Source organism: Perognathus longimembris, chromosome 14 (assembly GCF_023159225.1).
Source record: "Perognathus longimembris pacificus isolate PPM17 chromosome 14, ASM2315922v1, whole genome shotgun sequence".
Classification (NCBI taxonomy): Eukaryota; Metazoa; Chordata; class Mammalia; order Rodentia; family Heteromyidae; genus Perognathus; species Perognathus longimembris.
The window spans coordinates 11,612,475-11,640,313 of NC_063174.1; the positions used below are offsets into that span (position 1 = coordinate 11,612,475).

Genomic DNA, 27,839 nt, shown 5'->3' on the forward strand with positions numbered 1-27,839 from the left:
CGGGGCCTGGTTCATTCGGAGCATTTTTATGTTTGCATTGTACACATAGATTTAGTAGTGATGGTGACAGTGTTTATTGAGAGGTTTTTGAAGGGTGGTTTAAAGGAAGGATCAAGAACAAATAATTTGGCATTGGCCAGGCCAATGGTAGTACTATAGCTAAGAAAAGGAAGTATAGAAGAAATAAAATATAACCCAAATTTGGGGGCCTAGGTACTTTCAACATTAAATATCGAAATGATTTCATTATAGTAGCAATTAGCTATACAATTTGGAGTTTGCAAAGATGAGACCAAAGCAGAGAACCAAATTTTGAGTCATCTCTACACATGAGGCTAAGGACTAGTTTAGAGTATTAGTAGTTTGTAGTTTTGAGCATACAGATATTGTACATCTTTTCTTACATTTACACCCAATGTTTGATCATTCTTATAAATAGTATTGTTTTTAATTTTTGTTTAAGTCATACATTTTTAATATATGGAAATGTCATTATCTAAACATGATGGCTCGTGCCTGTAACCCCAGCCTCTTAGAAGGTGAGGTCAGGAGGATGTCACTTCAGAGTAAACCAAGGAGAAACGATAACGTCACCTCACAACAACCAACAAGTAGATGTGTTGTTATATGACTGTCATCCCAACTATGTGGGAAGTTTAAGTAGGAGAATTACTGTCCAGGCATGAATGTCAGGTCCTATACCCAAAATAACTAATAATCAAAAAGGACTGACTGGGGGCATGACTCAAATGGTAGACTTCCTACATGTCTGAGTTTAACCCCTAGTTTCCCATTATGGAGGGAAGGAGAGAGAAGGGACAGGGAAGAAATCCCTGTAAGGCTGGAGGCAGAGGGTAGAGAAATTTTTCTAAAAGCTAAGAGATGTCCATGAATATCTGGCAAATACCAGAGCTAGGAAGGACAGAGGCATGGAACAGATTTTTTCAGAGCTTCTAGAAGACACCAAATGGCCACTATATGATTTTCAACATCAGGTCTTCAGAAATTTAAAAGAAAATAATTTTTTGAATGGCAGCATCTTTGCACAGCTTAAAGATAATATATACACCCACAAATGTACATTTATATTATTATTAACAAAAAGAGAATACATTCTTCTTGTCTTAAGCCATCCAACTTACAGTATTTTGTTCTGGAAGTTCTGTCTTTTTCCTACTTTAAGTTCTGACCTATTCTTACCTTTCTCCAAATGTTGTGTGGGGGCGGGTATTGTTTGTTTTGTTTTGCTTTTTGACTACTGGTTGCAACTTACAACTCAGGCAGTCCTTTTTACCTTTCCTGAGTTCATTATGGCTTTATCAGTATATGATGCAGATCCCATGAAAAGAATGTTTTTTATCCTTGATATGTTTCAATATTATAATAAATTTCCAAAGAATATTCTTTTTGTTCCATACTTTGAAAAGGTTGAATTTTATTGCAAGGCAACCTTTTAATATCTTCTGTGGCCAGCTGCAATGATAGCCATCATAGGCACATGTGTAAGGAGTCTATTTACCTCCATGTCTATGGAGTAAAAAAACTCATTAAGTAATTTTGTATGTTTTTACACACTGAAAAGTAACCAAAACCTTTAATTATGTAAACGTAAGTAAATCACTCCCCTCTCAAAGTACTGTGTACAAAGTTTGCTGAACCCTGGACAAGTAATAGCTCTTTTATTGTTTCATAGTGTATGTGTAGGCTTAATAGAAACTGACAGATTTATTGCATTTTTATCTAAAAATTACATAAATAATGCCAAATGCCAGTGGCTCATGCCGAAATCCTACCAACTCAAGATGCTGAGATTTGAGGTTCTTGGTTGGAAGCAAGCAGAAGCAGGAATCTGCCTGTAAGACTCTTATCTCCAATTAACTACCAGAAAGAAAGAAAGAAAGAAAGAAAGAAAGAAAGAAAGAAAGAAAGAAAGAAAGAAAGAAAGAAAAGAGGGAGGGTGGGAGGACAGACAGACAAACTGGAAGTGGAGCTGTGGTTCAAGTGATAGAGCACTAGCTTTGGGCAAAAAAACTCAGGGACAGTGCCCAGGCCTAAGTTCAAGTGTCTAAGTTCAAGTCCCAGGACAGGCACATAAATAAATAAACAAATGAATGAATGAATGAATGAATGAGAAAAATCTAGTTTGTATTTGGATAAGATACCAACTTTTGTTCTGTATTGTTTTCTGTGGTTGTGTTATAGGATGATTTTTAAGTGCCATTTTTCAACTGTATATACTTACTAGATAAATCCAACAATTTTTTTTATAATTAGACACATGACACATGATTTGATACACTGTATTATTAAGTGCTTGCATAATTAGCTCCACATGTTAAGGGCTAGCATATTTCTTATCAAAATTTCCTTTTGGGGAACTACAGATGTAACTCAGGGGTATTGGTGCAGTGTTGGCTTTAGCATACACAAGGTCTTGGGCTTATTCTTCATTGCAAAAAGTAAAACAGAAACTTTAAATTTCCCCTTTTGTTTATCCAGTGAGACATTGTAACTTGATTATTCTCTGCACAGTCAAGTAAACTATAGGGTAAAGTTCCAACTGATATGATATAATTCAGTAGTTGCAATTAATTGAGTAATTTTTAAAATTTTCAAATGGTTGTAAAGAAGTTACAATTTAACATGTCCATTTATGCATTGTGGATCTAGACTAAAGTCAACCTGTATTTGTCACTTTGACAGGTAAAGAAACCTTTGATTTTAGAAATAGTAACCCAGCTCATTGCAGACTTGAGAGAGTCAGTCATTGTATATGTTTTAACATCTCCCTTCCAGTGTGCCCAACCCAAACTTTTCTACAAAGTGTGTAGGATATTCTGTTTGGATAATTTATCTCCTAAGTCAGTTGTGTGTCCTTTATCGCCTTCATTGTTGGTATATCTTAGTTCTGCTGGCGTTTTTATTGTCATCATTCTCAAGTTCACTATCTGGACTCTTGGGAAGCATTAGTAGTCACAATGTTAAAAATTAAACCAGTAGTATTTTAATAGAAAGCATAGAAGTTCATCCACAGAGAAAGTCAAGAGTTATGTTGTTGACTCACACATTTACAGTGTACTTAGAATGCCCACCAGGATTCCACGCACCATGGGTGATGAAAATTGTGGTTGCTAATGTTAGTGCTAACAGAGTGAAGTAGCCCCAAAACAAGTGTTTTCAGTTGTGTATTTTAGAGCAGTGCTTTATACTTTTTTCTTTATACTTTTATAATTTTTTTCCAAATTTTTTTCATGCATTACCAATAACTGGGTCTTTTTACTGGGTCTAGTGAAGTGATTTCCAAAAATGTTTAGACAATTCTAATATACAATTCAATGGACTTTTGAAAAAGAATATTCTTGGTGACATAGAAATTGGTCAGTTTCTAAAGAATTCAAGAAAGGAGCTGCACTGGTTTTGACAGGGTTCAATAGGCAGGCAGAGGCAGGCAGGAAAAACCAACTTGAAAGCTATTAAAGTAGTAAAGAAGACGAACTTCTGTGACTAAAAGTAGTAGGAATAGATAGAAAATATCTATGACTGTGCTGAGGCATTCTGAAATAAGTAGCAAGATTTGACTTACTCATTGATATGAGAAATAAAGGAGAGATTTAAGATAACTTCAAGTTTCCTGAGTAGTTGGGTAGCTGACATTGAGAACTTCATTTGATTTGTGAGTTTAGTTTATAAAATGACAGTTTGAGGACTAAGCTAGATAAATGGTTTGTATTTTTAGATACTGAGGCTGGAGCTAATAGACATGGAGTTATCAGTTTGTGGTTCCAGTCTTTATTTCTGGGGAGTCAATAATGTGATCCAACAAAAAGAATATTTGCTGCATGTACGGAGGCAAAACAAATACAACTTTCAAAAGTATGGATGAAGAACAGAGAAAGAAGCAATGAGTTTTTTTTGGCCTGGATACCTAAGCTCTAATAGGTCCTGGGTGATTTTGGAATGAAGCTATTTCTGTCCAGTTGATGATTTTTTGTGCTGTAGATAAATCTGCATGAGAAAATGATGAAAGAGGTAATACTGACCAAGATGTCTTGTACTTACAAACAGGCATATTGACTGGTAACCCTTAAGTATATCTACTTAAAGATAATAAAAGTATAATAAGAAAAGAAACTTACAAATCTACTTAATGAAGAAAGTATTTATTGGTCATTCTTTTTCATCAACACTATTACATCTATTCCAGCTAAACTGGCATCAATTATGCCAGTTTAGCTATGTTAAGGGAACCTATACAACCTGATGTGAAAGGGCTTCATTGAAGTAGGTATTTCAGAGAATGTGATTGATTCATGGAGAAAGACACATTCTTTTCAATTAAGTATTGTATTAAAAGAAAAAAATTAGCTTTGCACAAAAAAGCTCTGGAACATTGTTGAGGTCCTGACTTCAAGCCCAGGACTGGCGTGTTTCTCTCTATCTCTCTCTGTCTCTCTGTCTCTCTGTCTCTCTGTCTCTCTCTCTCTCTCTCTCTCTCTCTCACACACACACACACACACACACACACACACACCAAGAAAAAAGGCAAAGATACTTTTAAGAAGTTGGCAAAACAGACCACTGTCTATAGGGGGAAAAAAAACACAAAAAAGTGTTACTTATATAAAAATACATTTACTGGCCAGGGGCCGGTGGATCACGCCTGTAATCCTAGCTGCTCAGGAGGCTGAAACCTGAGGATCATGGATCAAAGCTATCCCAAGCAGAAAAGTCCATGAGATGCTTATCTTCAATACACCACTCAGAAAACCAGAAGTGGTGCTGTGGCTCAAGTGGTAGAGCTCTAGCCTTGAGCTGAAGAGATCAGGGACAGTGCCAGGCCCAGAGTTCAAGCCCCACAAATGACCAAATAATAATAATAATAATAATAATAATACATTTACTAACCATGTATAACTACAAGCAATGAATAAATTTTTAAAAAGTTATTTTTATTTCCAAAGTATTTCCATTATTGATTAAATGTTTCAATTATGAAATTATTGAAACTGGGGTCAGAATCTTTCATGCGAGAATCAGTAAAACCAAGATGATTTTAAGCAAAGGAATTTTTCCTCTTTTATAGGGATATGCATGCTAGATCAATTTAGATTAAATAAGTCATATCTTTATGATATGTAATATGATTATACACTTATGATTTATAAAAAAAATTGTGATACTGGGGTTTGAACTCAGGGCCTTAGAGTTGCGAGTCAGGTGTTCCTCAACTTGTATCAATCCATGTCCTTTTGATTTAATTGTTCCCTGGGTAGAGTTTTGTGTGTGTGTGTGTGTGTGTGTGTGTGTTGTTTTTTTTTTTGCCAGTCCTGGGCCTTGGACTCAGGGCCTGAGCACTGTCCCTGGCTTCTCTTTGCTCAAGGCTAGCACTCTGTCACTTGAGCCACAGTGCCACTTCTGGCCGTTTTCTACATATGTGGTGCTGGGGAATCGAACCCAGGGCTTCATGTATACGAAGCAAGCACTCTTGCCAGTAGGCCATATTCCCAGCCCAAGTTTTGTTTTTTTGTTTGTTTGCCAGTCCTGGGCCTTGAACTCAGGGCCTGAGCACTGTCCCTGGCTTCTTTTTGCTCAAGGCTAGCACGCTACCACTTGAGCCACAGCGCTACTTCAGCTTTTTCTGTTTATGTGTTGCTGAGGAACCGAACCCAGGGCTTCGTGTATACAAGGCGAGCACTTTACCACTAGGCCATATTCCGAGCAGAGTCTCACTTTTGTCCAGGGTTATCCTAGGGCCACCATCTCCTGTGTGTTCCTTTTGAGTATCCAGCAGCCCCGTATGGGAGCTGTGGCAGGCATGTGTCACCACTGCCTGGATTACTGGTTGAGATAGGGTCTTATTACTGTTTTGCTGGTCTTAAACCACAAGTCTCCTGATCTCTATCTCACAGCTAGCTTAGATTCCAGGTTATTATGCCTAGCATAGAAAAATATTTCTAAACAATTATTAGACAAAAACATCTTCCTGAATTTAAGGGATATATTTATGTAAAAATACTTAATGGCCAAAAATAAGTAAAGCCTGTATTCTCATGCTGAAAATAAAAAAAAAAATCATTTTCAAGAGGTACACATAACCAAAATATTCATATGAAAATTAGATAAATGCAGCTGGGCTCAGTGGCTTGGGGAAGGAGAGGGTGAAGAAGCAATTATTAGACAAAAGTAGCTTTCTGATTTTAAAATATTTATTAAAATACTTAATGATCGGAGAATAGTTAATAAAGATCTGGATACTCATACTGAAAATGCAAGAAAAATTGACACTTATAAGAGGTTCACATTCCATACAACATATATAAAAATTAGAGAAATACAGTTGGAAGGATAACAGTTCAAGGCTATTCTGGACAAAAAGTTTGTTCAACTTTCTTCCTAACCAATAAACACTGGACATGGTGGTATGCACCTGTCACCTCAACTACTAGGAAAGCCGAAGTTGGAAGATCATGGTGCAGCATGGCCTGGGCATAACTGTAATTCCATATCATGAAAGCACAAAAGGACTGAGAGAATGGCTCAGGTGCACAAGTACTAATTTCAAACCTCAGTCCTGCCATTTTTTTTTTTGCATGAAGGCTACAACAGATTTAGGCTCAAAGTGAAATGAAATGTAGGACAAAGCTGTAAAAGACAACCATGAGGATGTTGCTGAGCCTGCCAGTGAGCACGTTTGGAAGGCATGCTAACAGTTGAGACATATGCCAGGGATGACAAAATGCAGGTATTTATTCCAGGAAATTAAGCTGTGTTGGGAAATCCTTAAGTAGAAATACATTGAGATTGGCATGGAAAAAGAAGTGTCTCAGGCACCATCCATTGTAAGTATCTCTGAATACTTGAGTAGGTTGAAATATTTTCAAATTTTAAGAAAGACAGCATTTAGTAAAACTGTGTACAGCAGTCAAATGTTCAATACATATCACTGTTGGGTTGTTTTTTTTTTGCAAAGGAGATAGGATGTATACCAACCTAGCTTATTTTCAAAGAGCAGTAAACTCAGTGATAGTAACTTCAATAAAGATTTTCACGTCTGCCTTCCTTTCTTGCATCACCTGAGATAGAAGAAGGCTCTGCTCCCCAAATAGCCATAAATGTTTCTTGTGTAGTGAGATATTGAAAGGTAGCCACAACTTACTGGTCCCACAGAGAAGAGGAAAGTGTGACTGACTGCTCTACTCCTGTATTTCAACACCCTGCCTAGTGGGGAGGAAAAGGATCGCTTCCCAATTGCAGGGCAAAAGATACTCGTTCTCCCTGGAACTGAGAAATTGCACGGGAATTGTATAACCTGATATAGATTTTCAGGCATCAAAACTGTTTGTTGTTTTATTTACACATTTTGTTAGCTTCCATACATCAAGGGATTTCCTGCAAATTACAGAATAATGTGCATGGTGTCTTCTAATTATAGAGACATTTAAACATTCTTAACTTAAAGATCCTATAATTACATAGAATGTGGAGAATTTTAACTGTTTTTTGGTATCAGACACTCATATTATCCAAGTGGCAATTTATATAATATTGCTTTAGAAAGTTTGTCTTTGTTAATTTTTTATTGCAGCCTCTTGTGGTGAAGTGATTTATTTACATGTTTCTTATTTCTGTCCCTATTAATTGTTCTGATGCCAGTAACTGAGGTATTCTGAACTGGTAATCAGTAGGCTTTTCTATTTAATGCTACAAGAACAAGCTGCTTATGATGACCCAACAGAGACATGAGGAAAGTTTGTGAAAGGGGGTTATTCATCCAGCTCTAATCCTTGTTTTCAGAAAGGCAGTGTCTATAAGTGTTTTCTAATTAGTGAATAGAGACTCCTTCCAGAACTGAGATGCCTTTCCTGACTTATATAAGTCTTGGTTTTACACTTATTGTAAATGAAGTTTTAACATGAACATTTCAAAAGGAGGAAGGAGTAAAAGTAACTTTAAAATATAATGCTGCTTTATGTTTTTTTAACATAATACTGCTTTAGTAGATCATAAAAGTAATGCGATTTTAAAACATAATGCTATTTATTGTGCTATTTTAGCATCATAGTTAAAAACTTAATATATGTATCATAAAATGACATCTATGAAATAAAATGTTTTTCTTTATTGTTTTCCTGGTTGCTTGTGTGTCTTGGTGATCCCTTTGTATGCATGAAATGTTTACTTCTCTGAGATAAATTCTTGGGTTTGGTGAAATTGCTTCTACCAGACACCTAGGAAATATAAGCTAGGGAACAAGACACTGATATTTAGGCATACCAGGAGGAAATATATTGCTTCAGTGAACTGAATATAAAACATGAGCAGTGAAAACACCTGGAAATCAGAAAGAACAGATTTTAGTTATGCTTCTCTTTTTCAAAGAACTTAAGTGCTTAGCTATTATTGTTGGTACTAGAGAAGTAAGTTGGCAGTGACATTTGAAATATGATAAATAAAAGCCTACAGAATGTCTGCTTCTACTTTTAGCACTTGTCTGATTCCTTCTCCAGAAATTGCATAATGGAAACTACCATACAGTTAATGCGACTCTAATATATCGGCCTTACTTGTTGTAATAAATGTATTCTCTATTACTGTGTAATGATAAAGCCCTAGTTATTGAAACTGCCAAAGTTATTGAAAAAGTGGGATGGGAGTTTTTTGCTGTTATCACCTGTATTATTAATTGGAGGTAATTACTGCAGAGCAGCTGGCTGTTGGTTTTAGGGAGCATCAATTGTTCCTCTCACCCAGCTGTTAACTAATAAGGATAGTCAACACATCTGTTTCAACAGCTGGTAATTAACAAAAGCCTAATTGCTGCAACTCTTTTAACATCCAATCTGTGAAAAAGAAGGGATGTAGAAGAATATTATTTACTTAGTTCTTTTCACTTTCGGAGGCCAGTTTCTCTTTTTTCCTCTCTCCCCCACATTTTTTTTTTTACTTTGAACACCACTGCCTTTGTATGAAGCATTGAATGGCAGGAGAACACAATATGGTAATCCAGAGCTTAACTTTTTCAGATCTTTGTTGGTGTTTCTTATTGCAACATTTCTTTGCTAACTTGCAAGATAAAATGGATCAAAAGCATTTTGAGTAGTTCCATACAACAGTTAAAATCTGTAGCAGTGTGACCTAGGCTTGGTCTTTCTTGTCTGAAACATCCAAAAGGAAGCAGGGAATTCTTTTTTCATATGATTTTCACATGCTTCAACAAAACTTCCAAATAATTTTGACATTCATATCTTGAGTTTTTGTTTAAATTATTATATGTGTTGATTAACCTAACTGAAGTCAGATGCAGTAAGCCCTCTTCCTTTAGTTAAAGGCTGTTTAAGTTGTCATCCCTTAAAAACTTTGATGTACTTCTTTTTATACGTCAATATCAGCTTTGTTTAACAGAAGATTTAGTGTGTTTGTGAAATCTTGCTATCTTTTTCCTTAAAATGTGATTTGATATTTTTAAAAAGTTGTCTTTCATAGATAGCTGTGATTACTTCTTGTTGATTTTTATATTGAATGAATAGGAAGTTTACCAGAGTAGACTTTAGACACATGAGTAAAACTATTTTACAAATAAAAAACTTATAAATTAACATTTCTCTTATGTGAATACTTTCACTACACTTAATGGACTGGTTTAATTAGGATGCCTGTGGAGCTTCTGATAATTATAATTCCTGCTATTTATATGTTAAAGTATTTATAAAATATCTGTCTGTCTCGTATTTGTAAAAGTGATGTGCAAAATATGAGTGATTTTAGGTATTTTCTTCAAGAATATACTTTCCTGGTTCCTTGGCTAAATTTGGTTCGATAGACTTTCATATATTCTTCATAATCTATATTAGGAAAAAAATATATGTGTATTAAAGATCATAGTATTCCAGTTTCCTTCCAACACATATTTTTTAAGAATAATGTTACATTTAGATGGATTGATAATGATTATTGAAGTATCTGAAAAGGCCTGAGCCTGATAGTCAAGTTCTCTCAATTAAACTTGCTTCACTAACTTTTCAGTTGGCAATATTTCTATGCAAGCAGCTCTTTAATTGATGTTGAAAGGTATAGAAGAAATTCAACCCAAGCACTTGTTGTGGACTGAATTGAAGATTGCATAATTTCAAAATTTTTTGCTGGCACAAGTTTAGTTCAGCAGGTGTTCGGGTGACGAAGTGTACTATAGATGTAATGAAAAAACATACATGATCCTGAACAAATAAACAAAATACTGCTGGCTAAAATTCTAACTAAATAGAAGGGCACTGGCATGTAGAGAAATGTTTACGACTCAAGTATAAAGGAGGGAAATATTGTCATTTGGGGAAATGTTTGCTTCTTGAGTTTAAATAAGAATATAATTTTCTCTGTGTGCTCATGTTCTTAGGTAGTACCAGACAGCTTAGTGAAAGGAATGTATTCTGCCCTGAGGAGAGAGTGGCCTAAGCATTCAATCCACCACTGAGCTATATTCCCAGCCAAGAAACCCATGTTCTGGCTGGTACTTTGTTTTCTTGCATATAGTTGTCCCTACCCCCACCTCCCTTTGAGGAAATTACCTCAAGAACAGGTGATGTGGTAGAGAGAAATTCAATAAATGAACAGATATTTTTAAAGACCACATGTGCTATATAATTAACCCTTTTCTAGATATTAAGAGACAAAAATCAATTTGAGTGGTACGTTGACTGGGTAAACCGGTGAGAAAAATCAGTAAAAATTTTTACATGCCAGTAAGAATGTCATTCAGAGATGTAGTTGAGACATCTAAGTGGCCAAACATCTGACATGTAACTAGAAATGAATTTAAAGCCATGTAGTATTTTATGAGATAGAATTCCTTCAACTTAAAAAACATAGGAAAAGATAAATCCCCAAGTCTATATTAATGCAAAAAATATAGTTCAAATTTACTTAAAGCTTGATAAATAAATTATACCAGACATTTTAAGTAAAAGATAAATTATATATCTGACAAGGGGATGGTATGTATAATATATAAGGAACTCTAGAAACTCACAACAAAAATAAACCTGAATTAAAAATGAACAATACTCCTTTCTCAAAAGAAGACTTACAAATGCTCAACAGATACACGATCAAAGCCCAGCAGCACTGATTATCAGGGAAACACAAATCAAAAGCCACAGTAAAATATCTCACCCCACTGGATGTGAAGAAGTATGTACTCTAGTATACTGCTGGTGGGAATGTTAGTGAAACCATTATGGAGACTGCTCAGAACATTAAAAGTAGGACTGCCATATGATCTAGAAAGGCACTGCTGGAAATATGTCTAAAGAAAATGAAATCCATGTGTCAAAGAGAATCTGCACTATGTGTTCATTGTAGCAGTATTCACAATAACCAAGAAATGGAAACACCTGAAATAGCCATCAACCACTGAATAGATAATGAAAGTCTACACAGCCTGATGCCTGTGACTCCACCCCAATTAACCAGACTGGAGGCATGGTTCAAGTGACAGAGTGCTAGTAGTGGGCATAAAAGCCGATCAAGAGAGTCAGGCTCAGAACATAAGCCCTGGTATGGCACAAAGGGGGAAAATAAAATATAATTCCTATAATTCAGCGATGACATCTTGTCATTTGCAACAGCATGATGGAATGAGATGTGGAAAGGTCAATCCACGGGTACTAAAAAGGGAGTAAAATTCTAGCGTGCTGTTATGCAGTAAGTAAGTAGTGATTACAGTAATGTACTACACAGCTCAGAAAACTAGAAAAAAAGATTTGGGAAGTTTTTTACTCTCATAATGATGAGTGTCTGAGGCAATTGGTAGATTTACTCTGGTGTAAACTTTACATTACTTACACATACAGTGGAACACTATACCTTATTAAGCATATTGTTATAATTTATCAGTTGAAATAAATTTGAAAGGTATTTTCATTAATGTCAGTGAATGGAAAAGAACTAAAATTTAAATAAGCAGTATTATCATAATAAGATATAGTGACCTGTTGAAGTTGGGAAGAGTTAGCACGGTAGTTACTGCACAGATACATGATTATTTATTGAACTGGTAAAGTTCTGGCTTCTGTTGCAGTTTGGCTAGCCTTTGTTTCCTCCTAAATGGTTTACTTGTCCCTATTTCTTAAAAAACTCATGATCAAAGCCAGTTAAAGAGAATTTTCAATTTTTTTTCCTGCCAGTCATGGGTATTGAACTCAGAGCCTGGCCACTACACCTGAGCTTCTTTCGCTCAAAGCTAGCACTCTACTACTTTAGCCACAGTACCACTTCTAGCTTTTTCTGTTTGTGTGGTACTGAGGAGTCAAATCCAGGGCTTCATGCATGCCAGGCAAGCACTCTACCACTAGACCACGTCCCAGCCTGACTGGTCTGAGTACCGAAGCTCAAAGCCAGCTTGGTCAGGAAAGAATGAGGGTGGGGATAACACTGTTCAAAAGGAAATGTACTCATTACCTCACTAACTCAGGTAACAATATCATCTTTCAATAACATTAAAAATTTTAAAGGAAAACTTTAGGTCTTTAGTTGAGATTCCATCAAGGTTAAGAAGCTAAGTCAGGTGTGTGTATGTGATGGTGGGGATATGGCTAGAAAATAAACCTATGTGCTGTTTACAAAAGTCACATCTAAATCTAGTCATATAAAATAGATTGAAATTAAAAGGATATTAAAAAGATGTTATGCAAACACTAATCAAAAGGATGTTGTTATAACTATATTAACATCAGTTGAACTACAAAAGAAAGGTACAAGTTTTTTTTTTCAATCTGTTTGTTTGTTTTGCATTATATTTAATAGGTGAAAACATGCCTCCCCGGCAGAAGAGTTTCCTGTTACACTGCAATGTTATTATGCAAGCACATGGTGCTATAAAGCCACGATTAACTTCTTTATTCCTTGCTGTCATTATTTTCCCTCAAGGCCCTGTTCTAAAACAGTGTGATTTTCAGATATTTTATTACAGTACTTTCAGAAATACCTTTATTCTAGATAGATAGATCAAGTATATTGAGAATGTTGTTTCTGTTCCTCTTTTTTGCAAGTATTTCACAACTAATCAAAAGCTTTTTAAAGATGATTGGACAGCCTGGGCTTTGTGGAAATTTGATTCCATAGATCCATGGATGGTAAAATGTGGCTTCTAGACCCTACTCCCTGTTTTTGTAAGTGAAGTTTTATTGAAAGACAGGTAACATCTGTTTTCTTCCAGATTATTTATAGTTACTTTCTTGCTACAATAGTTGAGTTGTTACAACAAAGACTATGTGGCCTACAAACCTAAAGTATTTATTTTCTAGCCCCAAATAACCCCTACTGTAATCCCTACATGGCTTGCACATGTACTTTAAACCCACCTCAGTCTTTACTCACTTTTTTTTTCTGGTAGTACACAGCTCAGAAAACTATCAGGAAAGAATCGGAAAGATTTTTTACTCTGATAATGAACAACTTAAGAGCCTCTAGGTACTATCTCTGAGCTTTTGTGCTCAAGGCTTTTACTTTACAGAAGCCATAGCTCCACTTCCAGAATTTTGCTTGTTAATTGAAGATAAGAGTCCCAGAGACTTTCCTCTCCTGAACTGGCTTCACACCATAATTCTCAGATCTCAGCCTCCTGAGTAGCTAGTATTATAGGCATGAGCTACTGGTACCCAGCTTGTCTATATTTTATGGCTTCCATATATGTTCCATTTGATGTATCTTTGTCAGATAACACCGGTGAAAAACAATCATCTTCGGAGGCTCTTAATTTGTTCAAAGTCATACAGTTTACTTAGTGGCACCAATGCTCACATTTGCTCTACTCTAAGCATTGTGCTCTTAACTGTTTATTATGTCACTTCTTATCTCTAATGAAAATGTGAAAACCCCTTGAAAATGTGAAATGCTACTCAAGTTTTATTATTACATCATAATATTAAATTTAATAATATTGTACAGTGTACACATTACCTAAGCCTACTACAGTTTCTACCTTCACATGTCTGTAAATAACATGGATTAACCTCAATTAATATTGAGAAAAAAGACAGTAAAGAAGGCATATTATATCATTCCATTGATACAAAGTTCACAGAAAAAGCTTATCTGGTGGTAGAGGGTAGTATGATAGCTACCATTAAGAAATGTAAAAATTAAGTAGAGGCAGGAGGATCTTTGAGAGTGGGAAAAAGAGTCTGTTTATCTAGTTTCTGGTTATACAGGTATAATTACACGTGTAATTTAGAACCAGAATAGTGTTTCATTTTTATATATTGTACTTTGATGAAATCGTAACTTAGGAAATTCTTCCACTTACAAAAATAATCAAGAAAGGGCTTTATGGAGGAAGTGATATTAAGATCAGCCTGGAAAGATTGGTGTAGACTGGACCTTTTTGCCACATCGCCTTTACAATAAAAAATACATACTGCATGCAGAAAGACAGCTTGACAGATGACATGTGACTGTAATTAAAATTCAAAATGAATCTCAAGACATCAGTATTATTCCCATACCTTCCTGGGCAGGGGAGGTACCTTGATCAGAAAGGTAGCTTTATCAGGACAAGGGTGATCTATCACATTCTGGATTGCTGACTTCTGAGATTGTCCTGAATTTGGGAAACTTATCTCATAATTTGTGGTAGTGGGGCACAATGTTTGCGCTTTCCTCAGAAAAGGAAAAGAAAATATATTTCAGAAAATGTTATACTAGCTTATAGCCCTATTAGAAATATAAGAAAATTTTAGTTGTTCCAGATCTTAGTATAACATTATCTATCTATCTATCTATCTATCTATCTATCTATCTATCTATCTATCTATCCATCTATCTATATGAGATTTCATATACATGAATGAAAACAATCCTATTGAACCAATTAACACTCATACTATATTACATCATTGAGGTATAATCTGTAAGGTTAAAACAATCAGCGTTTTCTGGATTCTCGTATTCTAGTTCCAAATTTCCTTCTAATTAGCTGTGAAATCTTGGACAGTTTCCAAAAGTCTTCCTGGACACGTTGTATTAGCAACAATTTCCTCATCTATAAAAGTAGGGGAATGTATTACCTCTATGATCCTTTCCAAGTCTAAAATTATTTGGCTCTGTGATTTAATGTGTACTGTATGCTTCTTTATTTAGTATTTATCACACATAAGATCAACTACCTCTGTTCTGTATAAAAATAGAGCTCCTTAATGGTCTTGGAGTTACCAAAGGAAGGCTTAACTATATCAGACTATAACTATTAAAAACACATTTAAACCAAACATAACAAGATTTTAAAGTAAGATAAAAGTGCTTTATTCACCATACTCATAAATGTAGTGTTCAGTGATGTGAACAGAGTAGTCTTTCTCTGTCTTTCATTCTAATTTACTAGCTGAAATTGTAAGGAAGTGATATAATTGATTTCTAACACAGTACCAGTACCATTAGTTGTCCTATTTACATGACAATATTGGAATAAACATATAATGGGATATTTGAAGACTTTGCTAACATCAGCCAACCACCTTTTTTCAATCACTTCAGTTATATTAATAGGATATTAAAGATGGAAAACACATTCTATTTATTCTGTGGGCTTCCATTTTTGTTGATAACTACTGTTTATTGTTTTTATTCCATTTTTTCATATGGAAATATATATTACAGAATGTTATAAAGTGGTGAAAAGGAAACACACACACACATTACACACATACACACGCATGCACGCGTGCCAGCAGCCTTGAATTTGTAGTTTAATTCCATCGGTCATTATGTTATATTTATTAGTTACTTGAGCTCCGTTAGCCTGTTCTATACCTGTAAAATGTGGATAATAGAAATTAGTCACAGTAATATATTTTCAAGAACTTGGTAGAGTGTCAACCCAGTGGACAATGAACAAATGACCCTGATGGTGTAATTAAGTATAGATGCTCTGAGCTCATTTCAATGTAAGTGGCAAGTTTGATGATTTGGGATATTTTGTTTTGTTTTGTTTTGTTTCTGTGTGTGTTATATGTGTGTCTGCCTGTCTGTCTGTCTTTCTGTGTGCCTGCCAGTCCTGGGCTTTGACCTCAAGGCCTGGGTACTGTTCCTTTTTTTACTTACTCACAGCTAGCATTCTATCACTTGAGCCACAGCTTCACTTTCACCTTTTGATGGTTAATTGGAAGTAGGAGTCTTATAGACTTTCCTGCTTGGGCTGCATTCGAACCACAATCTTCAGATCTCAGCTTCCTGAGTAGCTAGGATTACAGGTGTGAGCCACTAGTGCCCATCAGTGATTGCATTTTTTTAATTATATGAACATACTCACCATAGGTTCCAACCATTCTACTCCATAGGTATTTGCTCAAGAGAATTAAAGGTATCTGCACAGTGATTTCCATGTAGATATTTTAGACACTTTAATAATAACCTCCGGGGCTAGGAATATGGCCTAGTGGTAGAGTGCTTGCCTCATATACATGAAACCCTGGGTTTGATTCCTCAGCACCACATATATAGAAAATGGCCAGAAGTGGCACTGAAGCTCAAGTGGCAGAATGCTAGCCTTGTGCAAAAAGAAGCCAGGGACAGTGCTCAGGCCCTGAGTTCAAGGCCAGGGCCTGGCCAAAAAATAATAATAATAACTGCCAAAAATGAATAAAAACATAAGAAACAAATGTCAAGTCAACTGGTGAATGGATGGATAGTCATACTGTCATAATACTAAGTCACATGAAGAATGAAGTCCCGATGCATAATAATATAGATGAGTCTCAGAATCATTGTGTTAAGTAAAAGAATCTATATTTGAAGACTACATTCCTTGTATAAAACATTCTAGACAAACTGAATCTATCACATCAGAGGTTGCCAAGAGTGCAGATATCAGGAGAATGGTAACAACAGTGGTACGCAATGGAACCTTGTAGGGTAACAATATTGTTTACCTTGCTTATGATGACTATCATGTGTCTATATAAATTTGCAAAATTTACAGAAGAATATTTGAAATGGATAAACTTTTATAAATTACAACATAATGAGCTTGAATTTAAAAATCTGTGTAAACAAAATGCATTGTTTTAAGGACCAAACTCAATGGTGAAAATAAAAAGTATTCTTGAAAATGATGGGTCCAAATCCATGGAAGTGTTTTACTTTGGTGCTATGAAGGAAGTTAAGGAGTACAATTACAATTAGGGAGTGTGGGTTAGATAAACACTTGTTTTACCAGGGGAAAAAAGCCCAGAACATATCTTATTTAGAAATGTAAATTAAGTCTTATAACATTGTAGAAATGTTATCATTTTTTCCTTTTCTTCAGTACTGGTGTTTGATGAGGACTTTATACTTGATAGGCAAGTGCTCTCTCTCCATCTTTAGCTACACATCCAACCCTTTTTGCTCTGCTTATTTTTGAGACGGGGACTTGAATATGTCAACCTAATTCATGCCCTATTTATTCTTTCTAGCATAGCAGCATTGACAAGCATGAACCATCAATTCCACCTTTTTTTTTTTTTTTGAGATATGGGAATCTCACAAATCTTTTTTTTGTTTTTGTCCAGAAAGACCTGGGACTTTGGTCCTCCTAATGTCTGCCTTCCATGTAGCTGATGACAAGTACATAGCACTGCACTCAACTGTCAGTTGAAATGGCACTCATAAACTTTTTGCTCAGCCTGATCTCCCAATATCTACTTTCTGAATAACTAGAATTACAAGAGTGAACTACCATTGTCCTGCCTCACTTTTCCAATTTTTGTAGGTAGGTGTATTAATTCACAAATAGACCCATGTGCTTATGTGTGCATTGACTGTCCGTGAAGGATCTACAACAAACAAGCAACTGGTAATCAGTAGAGAAAATACATAGTACTAAGATTGGAGGGTAGAGACTTACTTTACATTGTATATTCTCTTACTGTGAGCTTCTTTAGTTCTAGCTAATGGAAGTGGGAAACAATAAAAATTGAACAAGTTTAAAATGTTTTTACACTGTATATAGCAAGCATTCAACTGAAAATTAAACTTTCACACACACACAAACACAAATGATGTCTTCTGGGACTCATGAGATAAGAGTATTCTGATTGGACTGCCTCAATGTGGTATCTGAGGTTATAGGCAACGCAGTTCATCATAGCCAATGAGACTGAAACAGAATACTGTGACATGGAAAGAGTATCTCCCCAAAATAAAGGATATTTGGATTTGGGCCAGATAAATAAGTGTGTGTGTGTGTGTGTATGTGTGTGCATGTGTGTGTGTACAGAGAGAGAGAGACGGAGGGAGCTGTAGAGCTATATATCTAGGTATGTATCTAAATAGGTCGATAGATAGACAGATGATAGATAGATAGATGGATAATCTCATAAAAATGAGAAGGCTAAAAATCCAGAACATTTATATTAGCTTTGAACATAGTCTTCAAGGACAAGACAAAAAAAGAACACTGATTATTAAGAAACAGAATTACATTTCTATGACATATGTGAGAGTAAGTGAAATGTTCAATGTTATCATAAATCTTGAGAATAACAAGTGAAGTTTCCATTTACATTATAGAAATTGTGACTCAACAATCTGGATTTTGGTGTTTTCCTACACAAGAACTGATTTTTTTTTGGTTAGTTTTTATTTGTTTTTGTCTTGTATTTTTGGTTTCTTAGCAAAAGTATCAAGTAAAAGTAATTTTGAGCCAGGTGCTGGTGGCTCATGCCTGTAATTCTTGCTATTCAGGGGGCTGAGATCTGAGGATCAGGATTCAAAGCCAGCCAGAGCAGGGAAAATCTTTGAGACTTTTCTCCCCAATTAGCTAGCACAGAAAAAAATAAAATTAAATTAAAAAAAAAGGAAATGGAAGTACGGCTCAAAGTGGTAGAATGCCAGCCTTGAGCAAAAAAAAACAAATACTCCCCCCCACCCCAAAAAAATCCAGTGGAAATAATGGTAAAAAGGCAACATGCTATTTTTTTTCTTTTTCTTTTTTTTTTTTTTTGCCAGTCCTGGGCCTTGGACTCAGTGCCTGAGCACTGTCCCTGGCTTCTTTTTGCTCAAGTCTAGCACTCTGCCACTTGAGCCACAGCGGCACTTCTGGCCATTTTCTGTGTATGTGGTGCTGGGGAATTGAACCCAAGGCTTCATGTATGCGAGGCAAGCACTCTTGCTACTAGGCCATATCCCCAGCCCAACATGTTATTTTTTAATTTTCTTTGAATGCTTTCTTTTTCCTTGAAGGTCCTGGGGTCTGGCCTCAGGACCTGTGTCCTTGAGCTCTTTTTGCTCAAGACCAGTGTGGCACCACATGAGCACACAGCTTCACTTCCAGGTTTTTTGGTGCTTAATTGGAAATAATAGTCTTGTGAGCGCTCCTGCCCCCACTAGGATTATAGGAATGAGCCATCAGTGCCCAACTTTGAATGCCATTTTTAAAAGCTACAGTAGGGCTGGGAATATGGCTTAGTGGTAGAGTGCTTGCCTTGCATGCACAAAGCCCTGGGTTTGATTCCTCAGTACCATATACTCAGAAAAAGCCGGAAGTAGCGCTGTGGCTCAAGTGGTAGAGTGCTAGCCTTGAGCAAAAAGAAGCCAGGGACAGTGCTCAGGCCCTGAGTCCAAGGCTCAGGACTGGCAAAAACAAAACAGCAAAGCTACAGTAGTGAACTGTGTGTACCAAAATGCTAGAAAAAAATATATTAAAAGTTTTTTCCATTAAGAATTAATAAGTAGGCAAAGTACCGAAATCAATTTATAGAACAAAAAGGCTGCCAAACAATGGAGCAGCAGTCTTAGACTTTTATCTCCAATTAACCACCAGTAATTGGAAGTATAGTTTTGGCTCAAGTGGTAGAGCACTAAGCTTGAGCAAAAAAAGCTCATGGACAGCACCCAAGTCCTGAGTTCAAGCCCCAGGACTGGCATCCACAAAAAAAAAAAAAAAAAAGAATATGTAGGCAGGAAATAAACCTATATTATGCTTATTTAAATATTGCATAATATATACACGATGTAGTTTTATGCTTCCATCATAAAGAACAACATTACCCATTCATAGGGAGTGGAAAGACCTGGAAAAAAAAGTTAAATGAAATAAGTTAGGCCCAAAGAAAAGTAGATTGCATGGTTTCCCTCATTTGTAATTACTAGAATATGTCTATGATATTCTTAACAGGGTATCTCAATAGCCCCATTTATAAGTGCATAGAAGCAACATGAACTCCAATAATTGGAAACAAGAGGGTCTTATTATGTCCTGTATGCAGTTATTTTTTTTCTTTTCTTTCTGTTTTAGTTTTCTGTACCCTTTGTCTTGTATATAAGTCTATCCAATCCTTGGAAGGGAAAGGGAATCACAGAAACAGCAGGACAAAAGATGAACTAATGCAACAATGATACTCACTTGACTCTATATTGGAAATGAACTGTACAACTTGGAGGGAAGGGGAGTAAGGAAGGGTAAGCAGGAGAAAATGAGGGAGAGGATGACATTGTTTAAAAAGAGATGTACTCGGGGCTGGGAATGTGGCTTAGTGGTAGACTGCTTGCCTAGCATGCATAAAGCCCTGGGTTCTATTCCTCAACACCACATAAACAGGTAAGGCCAGAAGTGGTGCTGTGGCTCAAGGGATAGAGTAGTAAGTAGCCTTGAGCGGGAAGAAGCCAGGGACAGTGCTCAGGCCCTGAGTCTAAGCCCCAGGACTGGCCAAAAAAAAAAAAAAAAGAAAGAAAGTAAAAGAAAGAGATAGAGAGAGAGTTTCTCATTACTTTTATTATGTAACTGTAACGCCCCTGTTCACCACTTTTTACAATAAAGACAGACAGATAGATAGTTATAGATATCTATATAGATATATAGATAAGTAGATATTTGGTAACATACACAACATGTACCAAAGTATTATATGTTGTTCCAATAATATGTATACTAGTCATGCTTTTATTACTGTTGTTGTTATTGTTTTGGTGGTACTTGGGTTTGAACTCAAGGCCTTGCACTTGCTAGGCAGACACTCTATCATCTAAGATATGTCCCTTGCCTTTTTGCTTTAGTTTTTTGTTGTGTTGTATTTTTTTCTCTAGAACCTGTCCCAGACTGCAGTCCTCCTACCTGTGTCTCCCAGTTGGCATTACAGGTGTGAATTACCATACCTAACTCTTTATTCTTTTATTTTTTCTGAGAATACTTGGCAGAGCTTTATTGAGTAAGTAAGCAGGCAAGCAGACAAAGTGCAGAAAAGCAGAGACACACTTTTAACAGAGTATGGGTGCGCTAGAGAAGAGACACCTCTTTATTCTTTTATTTGTCTGTTAAAATAAATTTAAAATATTTTTAAAACTATTACCTCTACTTTAAAACTTGAATATTATAGACTAGAAGGAATAATAACGTACCTTGAATAAAATATGTCCAACCTTGAAAGTTACTGCCATTCTTAAGAATTTATTTTTCTTTTTGCAGGAAAAGAATTGAAAAGGTTAAATCATATCTGTAAGAATCAGGTTGCAGTCTTGTGTGTTTTTTCACGTTAAATATCAAAGATGGCTTGACAGCATATTTAGAATTTTCTGAGTTTTACTATTAATAAAGTTAAAAGGAAATCTAGTATAAGAGGCAGTGAGTGGAGCAACATTAAATTCAAATGTGAAACACCCATTGTGCTTATCTCTACTCTAGATATTGCCCTGAACCCATGTTCCACATTCTGAATTCTATGTAAAAGTTAAACATTGTAGAAGGGAATATATATCTGATAATACAGATAGAACTAGGTTAAAGTTTACTAATGCACAAGGTTTGCAAATGTAACATATCCATCCCTTTAGTATTTCTATTATTCATTAATTGGATTATTTTGCAGGAAAATGAAACAGTTATAAAAATATGGATAAATTTTTACATTCACAGTTATATGATTTCTCCCCATGTTGTACTACTATATTGTAACATACTAGAACATATTAATTTAAAAAAAATTTTAATTATTCACAGGCAAAGTTGTCATCGATGCAGCAAGCCAAAGAAACTGCAGTTGAGCAATATAAAAAACTGGAAGAAGAAATCCAGACACTACGAGTTTACTACAGGTAAAATTCTTTTTAGCTTTGATTTAAGTAAATATTGTTAGTTTGAGAAATAATTCTAATGATTTTATAATACTGAGTGAAAATACACCTAGGTGAAATTAAACATTATTCTCAAAGTATTTTTATAAATTTTAAATGACTTATGCACAAAATAATCATTGTTTTACTTTTGCCCTCCCTACATTTGGTAAAACATATACACTCCTGCCAAAATTATAAAACTTTCATATTAGCTGTCTAAGTAGCAGTAATGACAACTTTTAACCCATTGTAATATGCTATGAGAAGTTTCTAAAGAAATGTTACTAAAGGGTTTTTCACTGACTTATGTTCCAGAAGTAGTTTTGAAATAAATTCAATAGGACAAACTGGCCTCTTTTAAATAAAAAAATGTCAGAGTGCTTCTCCTGTAGAAAGGATAAATATTGTTTTATAGTTTTGCTTCTATTATATGTTGCATATGTGAAAGCCAGGTAAGATTGTATATTGGGTTATATGTAAACTGTGTGTTCTCACATTGAATCATACTTTTAATAGTTTGCACATACCCTGTATATATTTTCTGATTACTGAGTTTAAAGCCTTGAGTATGAAAGTTGAGGATTCACTGGGGCTGTAGTTTATTGAAAAAATATATGTATATTTTAAGATTTGGACTTCTCAGCATAATGTTACTGAGGATATAGTTCAGTGGTTGAGCACTTGCCTACCATGTACAAAGCCCAGGCTTAATTAAAATAGTTACTAAATACATAAAATACAAATAAATCAATATAAATTCTACTAAAATGCAACCATGAAAGTATTATGTCAAATATTACTATATATGTGAATCATTATTTATTCATTGAATGGCTAGATCTAGCAGCAGATCTGTTAAGTATCATTCTGAAGTCTACGTGTAAATGTCTGTGAATTGTGTTTTTGTGAGACCTGAAAATGCTGAAATGTTCCTTGGAAATACCAGTGATTTATTTCTATGGATATAGACTCAAGAACCACTAATATTGTTAATTGACTGTGGCCTGTATTCATAATTGTAGGAAACACTTCACAACAGTTGGTGAAAATAAATTTTAATTTTTTTCTATCCCTAAGATAAGAACCCTTGATTGAGAACATTGTCTGCAGCAGCTGGTTTATAGATGGAATTGTCTCCCACTCCCCACCCCTCACAGCCCCACGAAAAGACACTGAACTGTTCATTTCTACTAACTTCAGAATGTGACTTACTTTGAAATAGGGTCCTTTTGGAAACTAATCAAGTGGAAATAAGGGCAATAGCATTTGTTCCAATCCAGTAAGACTGGTGGTCTTATAAAAAAAAAAGGGGGGGGGTGATCTGAACACAGACTTGTACCAAGGGCACTGGAGAAGATTGCCAACAGGAGAGAATGAGGAAGGACTGCCAGCAAACTAAAGATTAGGAGAGATAAGGAAGGGTTCTTGCTTATAGTCATCATGGAGGATATAGCCCATCTGACACCTGATTGCAGATATCTCGTATCCAGAACTCTGTGACATGATATTTCTATTCTTTATTCAGTTTGTGACACTTCTTTACAATAGCTCTAGAATACCATCATGATTATGAAATGCTAAGTATGTTTGGCTGGTCACTGATTGGAAACCATTTGCTTTCTCACCAGTTACTATCAGGGTCTATGGATGAGTATTCAGGTAAGCAAACCTTGGCAGTGAATGAATACACCTTAGCATTTCACTTTTTTTTAGAATTAATATTACAATCTTTTATGAAGTGATATAGTCCTTTCTTCTGACTTTTACAACTGTTCTCAGTTATAACTAACATATAGAGAAGACTCTAGAAATCCAAATGCATAGCCCAACCCAGGCTGATTCCAAGTATCAGTGTGTTTTTAAGCTCGCTGGAAATTCCCATGTGTAGGCAGGTTTGAGACCTGGTGTTTCAGATTGTTATATTAAAGTAGTATTTCTTCCTGGGAAAATAAAAGAAGGAGTGTATTTTAACCCTTTATTAAGACTTATGAGATCTGTGCAACTTGTGCCCTGACTATGGCAGGTCAGATTCACTGCATTGATAATAAGGGCTTTTAAGAAATCTTGTACTCATCCTGTGAGATGGGACAGGGGCTGCTCTCTTGCTCTCTTGACAGACCCAAGAATAAGAAGAGGTTTATGATAATTTTGCAGGAACTGACATGCTTCTTTTTTTTTTCAAATTCTTATTATCAAACTGATGTACAGAGAGGTTACAGTTTCATACGTTAGGCATTGGATACATTACTTGTACTGTTTGTTACCTCGTCCCTCATACCCCCCTCCTCCCCCTCTGACATGCTTCTTAAAAATAAACTCTGGTGCAAATTCTTAAGGGCAGTTCTCTTTGCTGAGTTGCAGAAGATAAACAAATGATTTTTAAAGTTAAAAAGCTAAATTATTTGGTTCAGTTTTGCTGGGGTCAAACCCAGAGCCTTGTTGTATATGCTAGGCAAAAGCCTAACCCTCACCACATGGTGGCCAGCTGGTTTCCGGGTCCCACTACTCACTCTCATAACTGGACTTCACTTTCTCTTTAGTAAATGAACTCTTTATAACTGTGAAGAAAAAAAAAGGAAGAGAGAGAGTAGAAGGGAGGGAGGGAGGGAGGAAGGGAGGGAGGGAGAGAGAGAGAGAGAGAGGGAGGGAGGGAGGGAGGAAGGGAGGGAGGGAGGGAGGGAAGAAAGAAAGAAAGACCAGTAGCTCCTGCCTATAATACTATCTACTCAGGAGGCTGGGATCTGAGAATTGTGGTCCAAAGCCATTCTAGGCAGGGAAGTCCTTGAGAATCTTACCTCTAATTAACCACCAAAAAAATTTTTAAAGCCAGAAGTGGAACCGTGGCGCTAGTGGTAGAGCACTAGCCTTGAGCAAAAAAAAAAACAAAACTCAGGGACAGTGAGCTCAAGCCCTAGGCTGGCACTAAAACATAAGAGTCCATGTGAACTTCCAGACATGAGAGGTGAAGAGCCTTAACAGAAATAACTACTAGAATAGCTACTATAAGGAATGAGACATCATTTTGACAATAAATAAGAAAAAAAAAGGAATGAGAGAGAAAACAAAACTCGAAGAAAAAGAACTAAGCAATCTTAAACATCAGTTGAGAATAGATGCCATAAGTGTGTATGGGTTCTTGCTTATATAGTTACATGATTTTATACATTCAATACATTTGTATACCAGTACAAAACCCAAAGGATCAAAATGACTCAGGATTCTACATTTCCAAGGCAAAAATGATGGAGTGCAGAAAAACATCAGAAGAGGTGCTGAAATCTTTCGTGAAAGAGAGCCTAAGCTAAACAGGCCAAGAAATAAAGTTGAAGAGACATTGATACTCAGGGGAAAACTAAGAGTCAAGAAACAATAAGTTTTAAGAAGACCAAAGAGTATATATGATAGGAATAAAAGTATTTAAGAGCTGAAAAGATAGGAAGTTACAGTCAAAACATTGCTATTAAGATCTCAGAACTAAGATTTAGTTCTTCCCAAAGATGATGTGTAAGGCAGTGTCTTAGAAATAATTGAAATGAAAAGAGGTAAGTAAAAGTCACAAGAAACAAAAACGTTGAAGACTTAAAACTAAAGTAGTAAATACTCTCTTATCTATTGATCTTAGAAACACTGATTTATGTTAGTGTGCTTACTGTAAGACCAAAATAGAAAGTAACATTAAAAATAGGTATAAATAAAGCTGCATATTGAAGTAAATAGTGGCACATGTAGATATAGATGTAGGAAAAAGAGACCACAGAAGAATGTGAAAAATTGTCTAAGGGAAGTCAATCCCCAGGGTGATCAGTCTGACTTTCCACAACCAAAGCAAATGAGACATGGACCAATTGCTAGTTTTAAAGACAGACTAGAAATTGCTGATGATGTTCACTGTACCTTACTTTAATTTTTACCAATTAGTGATACTATTTTTATTCTATTTCATCTATTTTCCAAAAATCATTTACCTTTCCTGTGCTACTGTTGGAATTGTATGGAAATACATTTCTGATTTTCTTTCTTCTTTGGAGTTTTAGAAGAGGAAAGGACATTTTGGCCCTTTGTTTCCTTTGGTAGGGGTAGAAGCTGGGAACAGGTATGTGAGTGTGTAGAGATACTAAACATTGTACTGGGTAGACCTTTTACACAAACCAAGGAGCTAGCAAAAGAGAAATAATAATTGAAGGTTTAAAATAAATTTTATTACTATAAAAGTACTAGTAAGGTATTAGTTACTCCTTATTGTTATTGCAAATGGTAAATCTATTCACAACAACTTTGTTAGTATAAATCTAAGCAGTTTTATCAAGGAGGAATCTTAAACTTGTAGGGATTGGATTCATATTTGGTAATAATTTTTTTCTTGCTTTTGTAAACCTGTAGTGCTGCATTCCTAAGTTCAAGAGGCATAATAACAACAAACTGCTTTCTAATGGAGGGAATGCCTCACTTTCAATGCTTGCTGACTTTGTAGTACTTCTTTATATTACCTTTTGCTTCAAGAAAGTACAAGTTAAATGTTGAGACAAGAATAAGATACTGTTGTTTGGTGCCAGAATAGGATTTAATATACTTATTTATTATAATAGCCATTAATATGGTTTAAATTTTTGTTTTTTATATAAGAAAATTTAATATTCAGCACATAGTAAATTTCTCATTTTAAAATGAAAATATTGCATATGTTGTAACATGCTTTAAGGTAGTATGTTTCCCATGATTGTATTGATACTTTTTAATCATTAAATGTTATATTCATGAGTCTGTTATAGTGAAAAGTGGGGCAAACATGTTTGCTACTTACTAAGTTTGTGAATATATATATATGTATCTATATACATATGTGTAGACATATATATGCCTGTCTATCTATCTATCTGCCATAGAAGCCATAAAGACAAAGCCTCTATGAAATTTACTCAACAAGTGAAATTTTAGTTTTTCTTCATTCATGTATTAGTCCACCTTACATGAATATGCACACACACACATTTGTCAATAAGAACTATGAATTTGAATTAGTTTTAAAAAAAAACAGTCAGTAGTGATTATAGCATGCAAACTCTAACCACGGAGCATTATATTGCTCAATACAAACTCTTTGTTGAGAGTGGAGTTGAACAGTAAGTCCTGATCTCATTAATTCTAGATTTTAACCATTATGCTATTTGGCCCATCTAGTAATATAAAAATGTTATCACTTCTGTATTTTCTATAGGAAGTTTAAGTTTTACATCTGCTGTATGCCCAGTGTATTTCAAAGTTCTCAATTTCCTCTTTACCTATAGACTGTAGGACTTAATAAGTTACTTTCTGAGTGTCAGTAACTTTACCTGTTAACAAAGATAATGTATGACAGGCTTAATATGAAAACCGATGAGATAAGATGTTTGAATGTTTCTTGGGATTTGAGTTGTCTGGATTTTTGTTTCTTTTTTTTTTTTCCTGGTACCAAAGTTTGAATTTAGAGCCTTATACTTGCCCAGCTAGAGCTCTTGGACTTAAACCATTTCCCCTCTGACTTTGTGCTGGTTATTTTGCAATTAGACTGTCATGGACTTTTCTGCCCTATCTGGCTTCAACCTTCAATCCTTCAGATCTTAGCCTCCTGAGTATCTTGGATTGTAGGTGTGAGCCACTGGCACCAGGTTTTTTCTAGAAATTTTAAAGCAATATAAAAAAAAGAAATATATTAATAGGATCATTTGAAAAAAATATTTACTTCATTAATACATAGGACAACAAATTTGTAATGAGGCTCA

General features: G+C 35.4%; 1 protein-coding gene, 1 long non-coding RNA gene and 1 other non-coding gene across 5 annotated transcripts in view; 2 read left to right on the top strand and 1 right to left on the bottom strand.

The window, feature by feature from the left end:
• Positions 1-27,839, top strand: part of Mipol1 (mirror-image polydactyly 1) — a 250,668-nt gene that overhangs the window by 148,593 nt on the left and 74,236 nt on the right. For all 3 annotated transcript variants that reach the window (XM_048362982.1, XM_048362983.1, XM_048362984.1), the window contains one exon: positions 21,965-22,059. In XM_048362982.1, the coding sequence (XP_048218939.1) occupies positions 21,965-22,059 (95 nt within the window). The remainder of the gene's footprint in view (positions 1-21,964; positions 22,060-27,839) is intronic.
• The window catches only part of LOC125363664, a 28,929-nt gene continuing 3,750 nt past the window's right edge, over positions 2,661-27,839 (bottom strand). The window contains exons 2-4 of the long non-coding RNA XR_007213266.1: positions 8,222-8,228; positions 5,431-5,440; positions 2,661-2,671 (exon numbers count right to left, since the gene is read on the bottom strand). This is a non-coding gene — a long non-coding RNA (uncharacterized LOC125363664). The remainder of the gene's footprint in view (positions 2,672-5,430; positions 5,441-8,221; positions 8,229-27,839) is intronic.
• Positions 14,495-14,657, top strand: LOC125363719. The gene has a single exon (XR_007213309.1). It is a non-coding gene; the product is annotated as a U1 spliceosomal RNA (small nuclear RNA).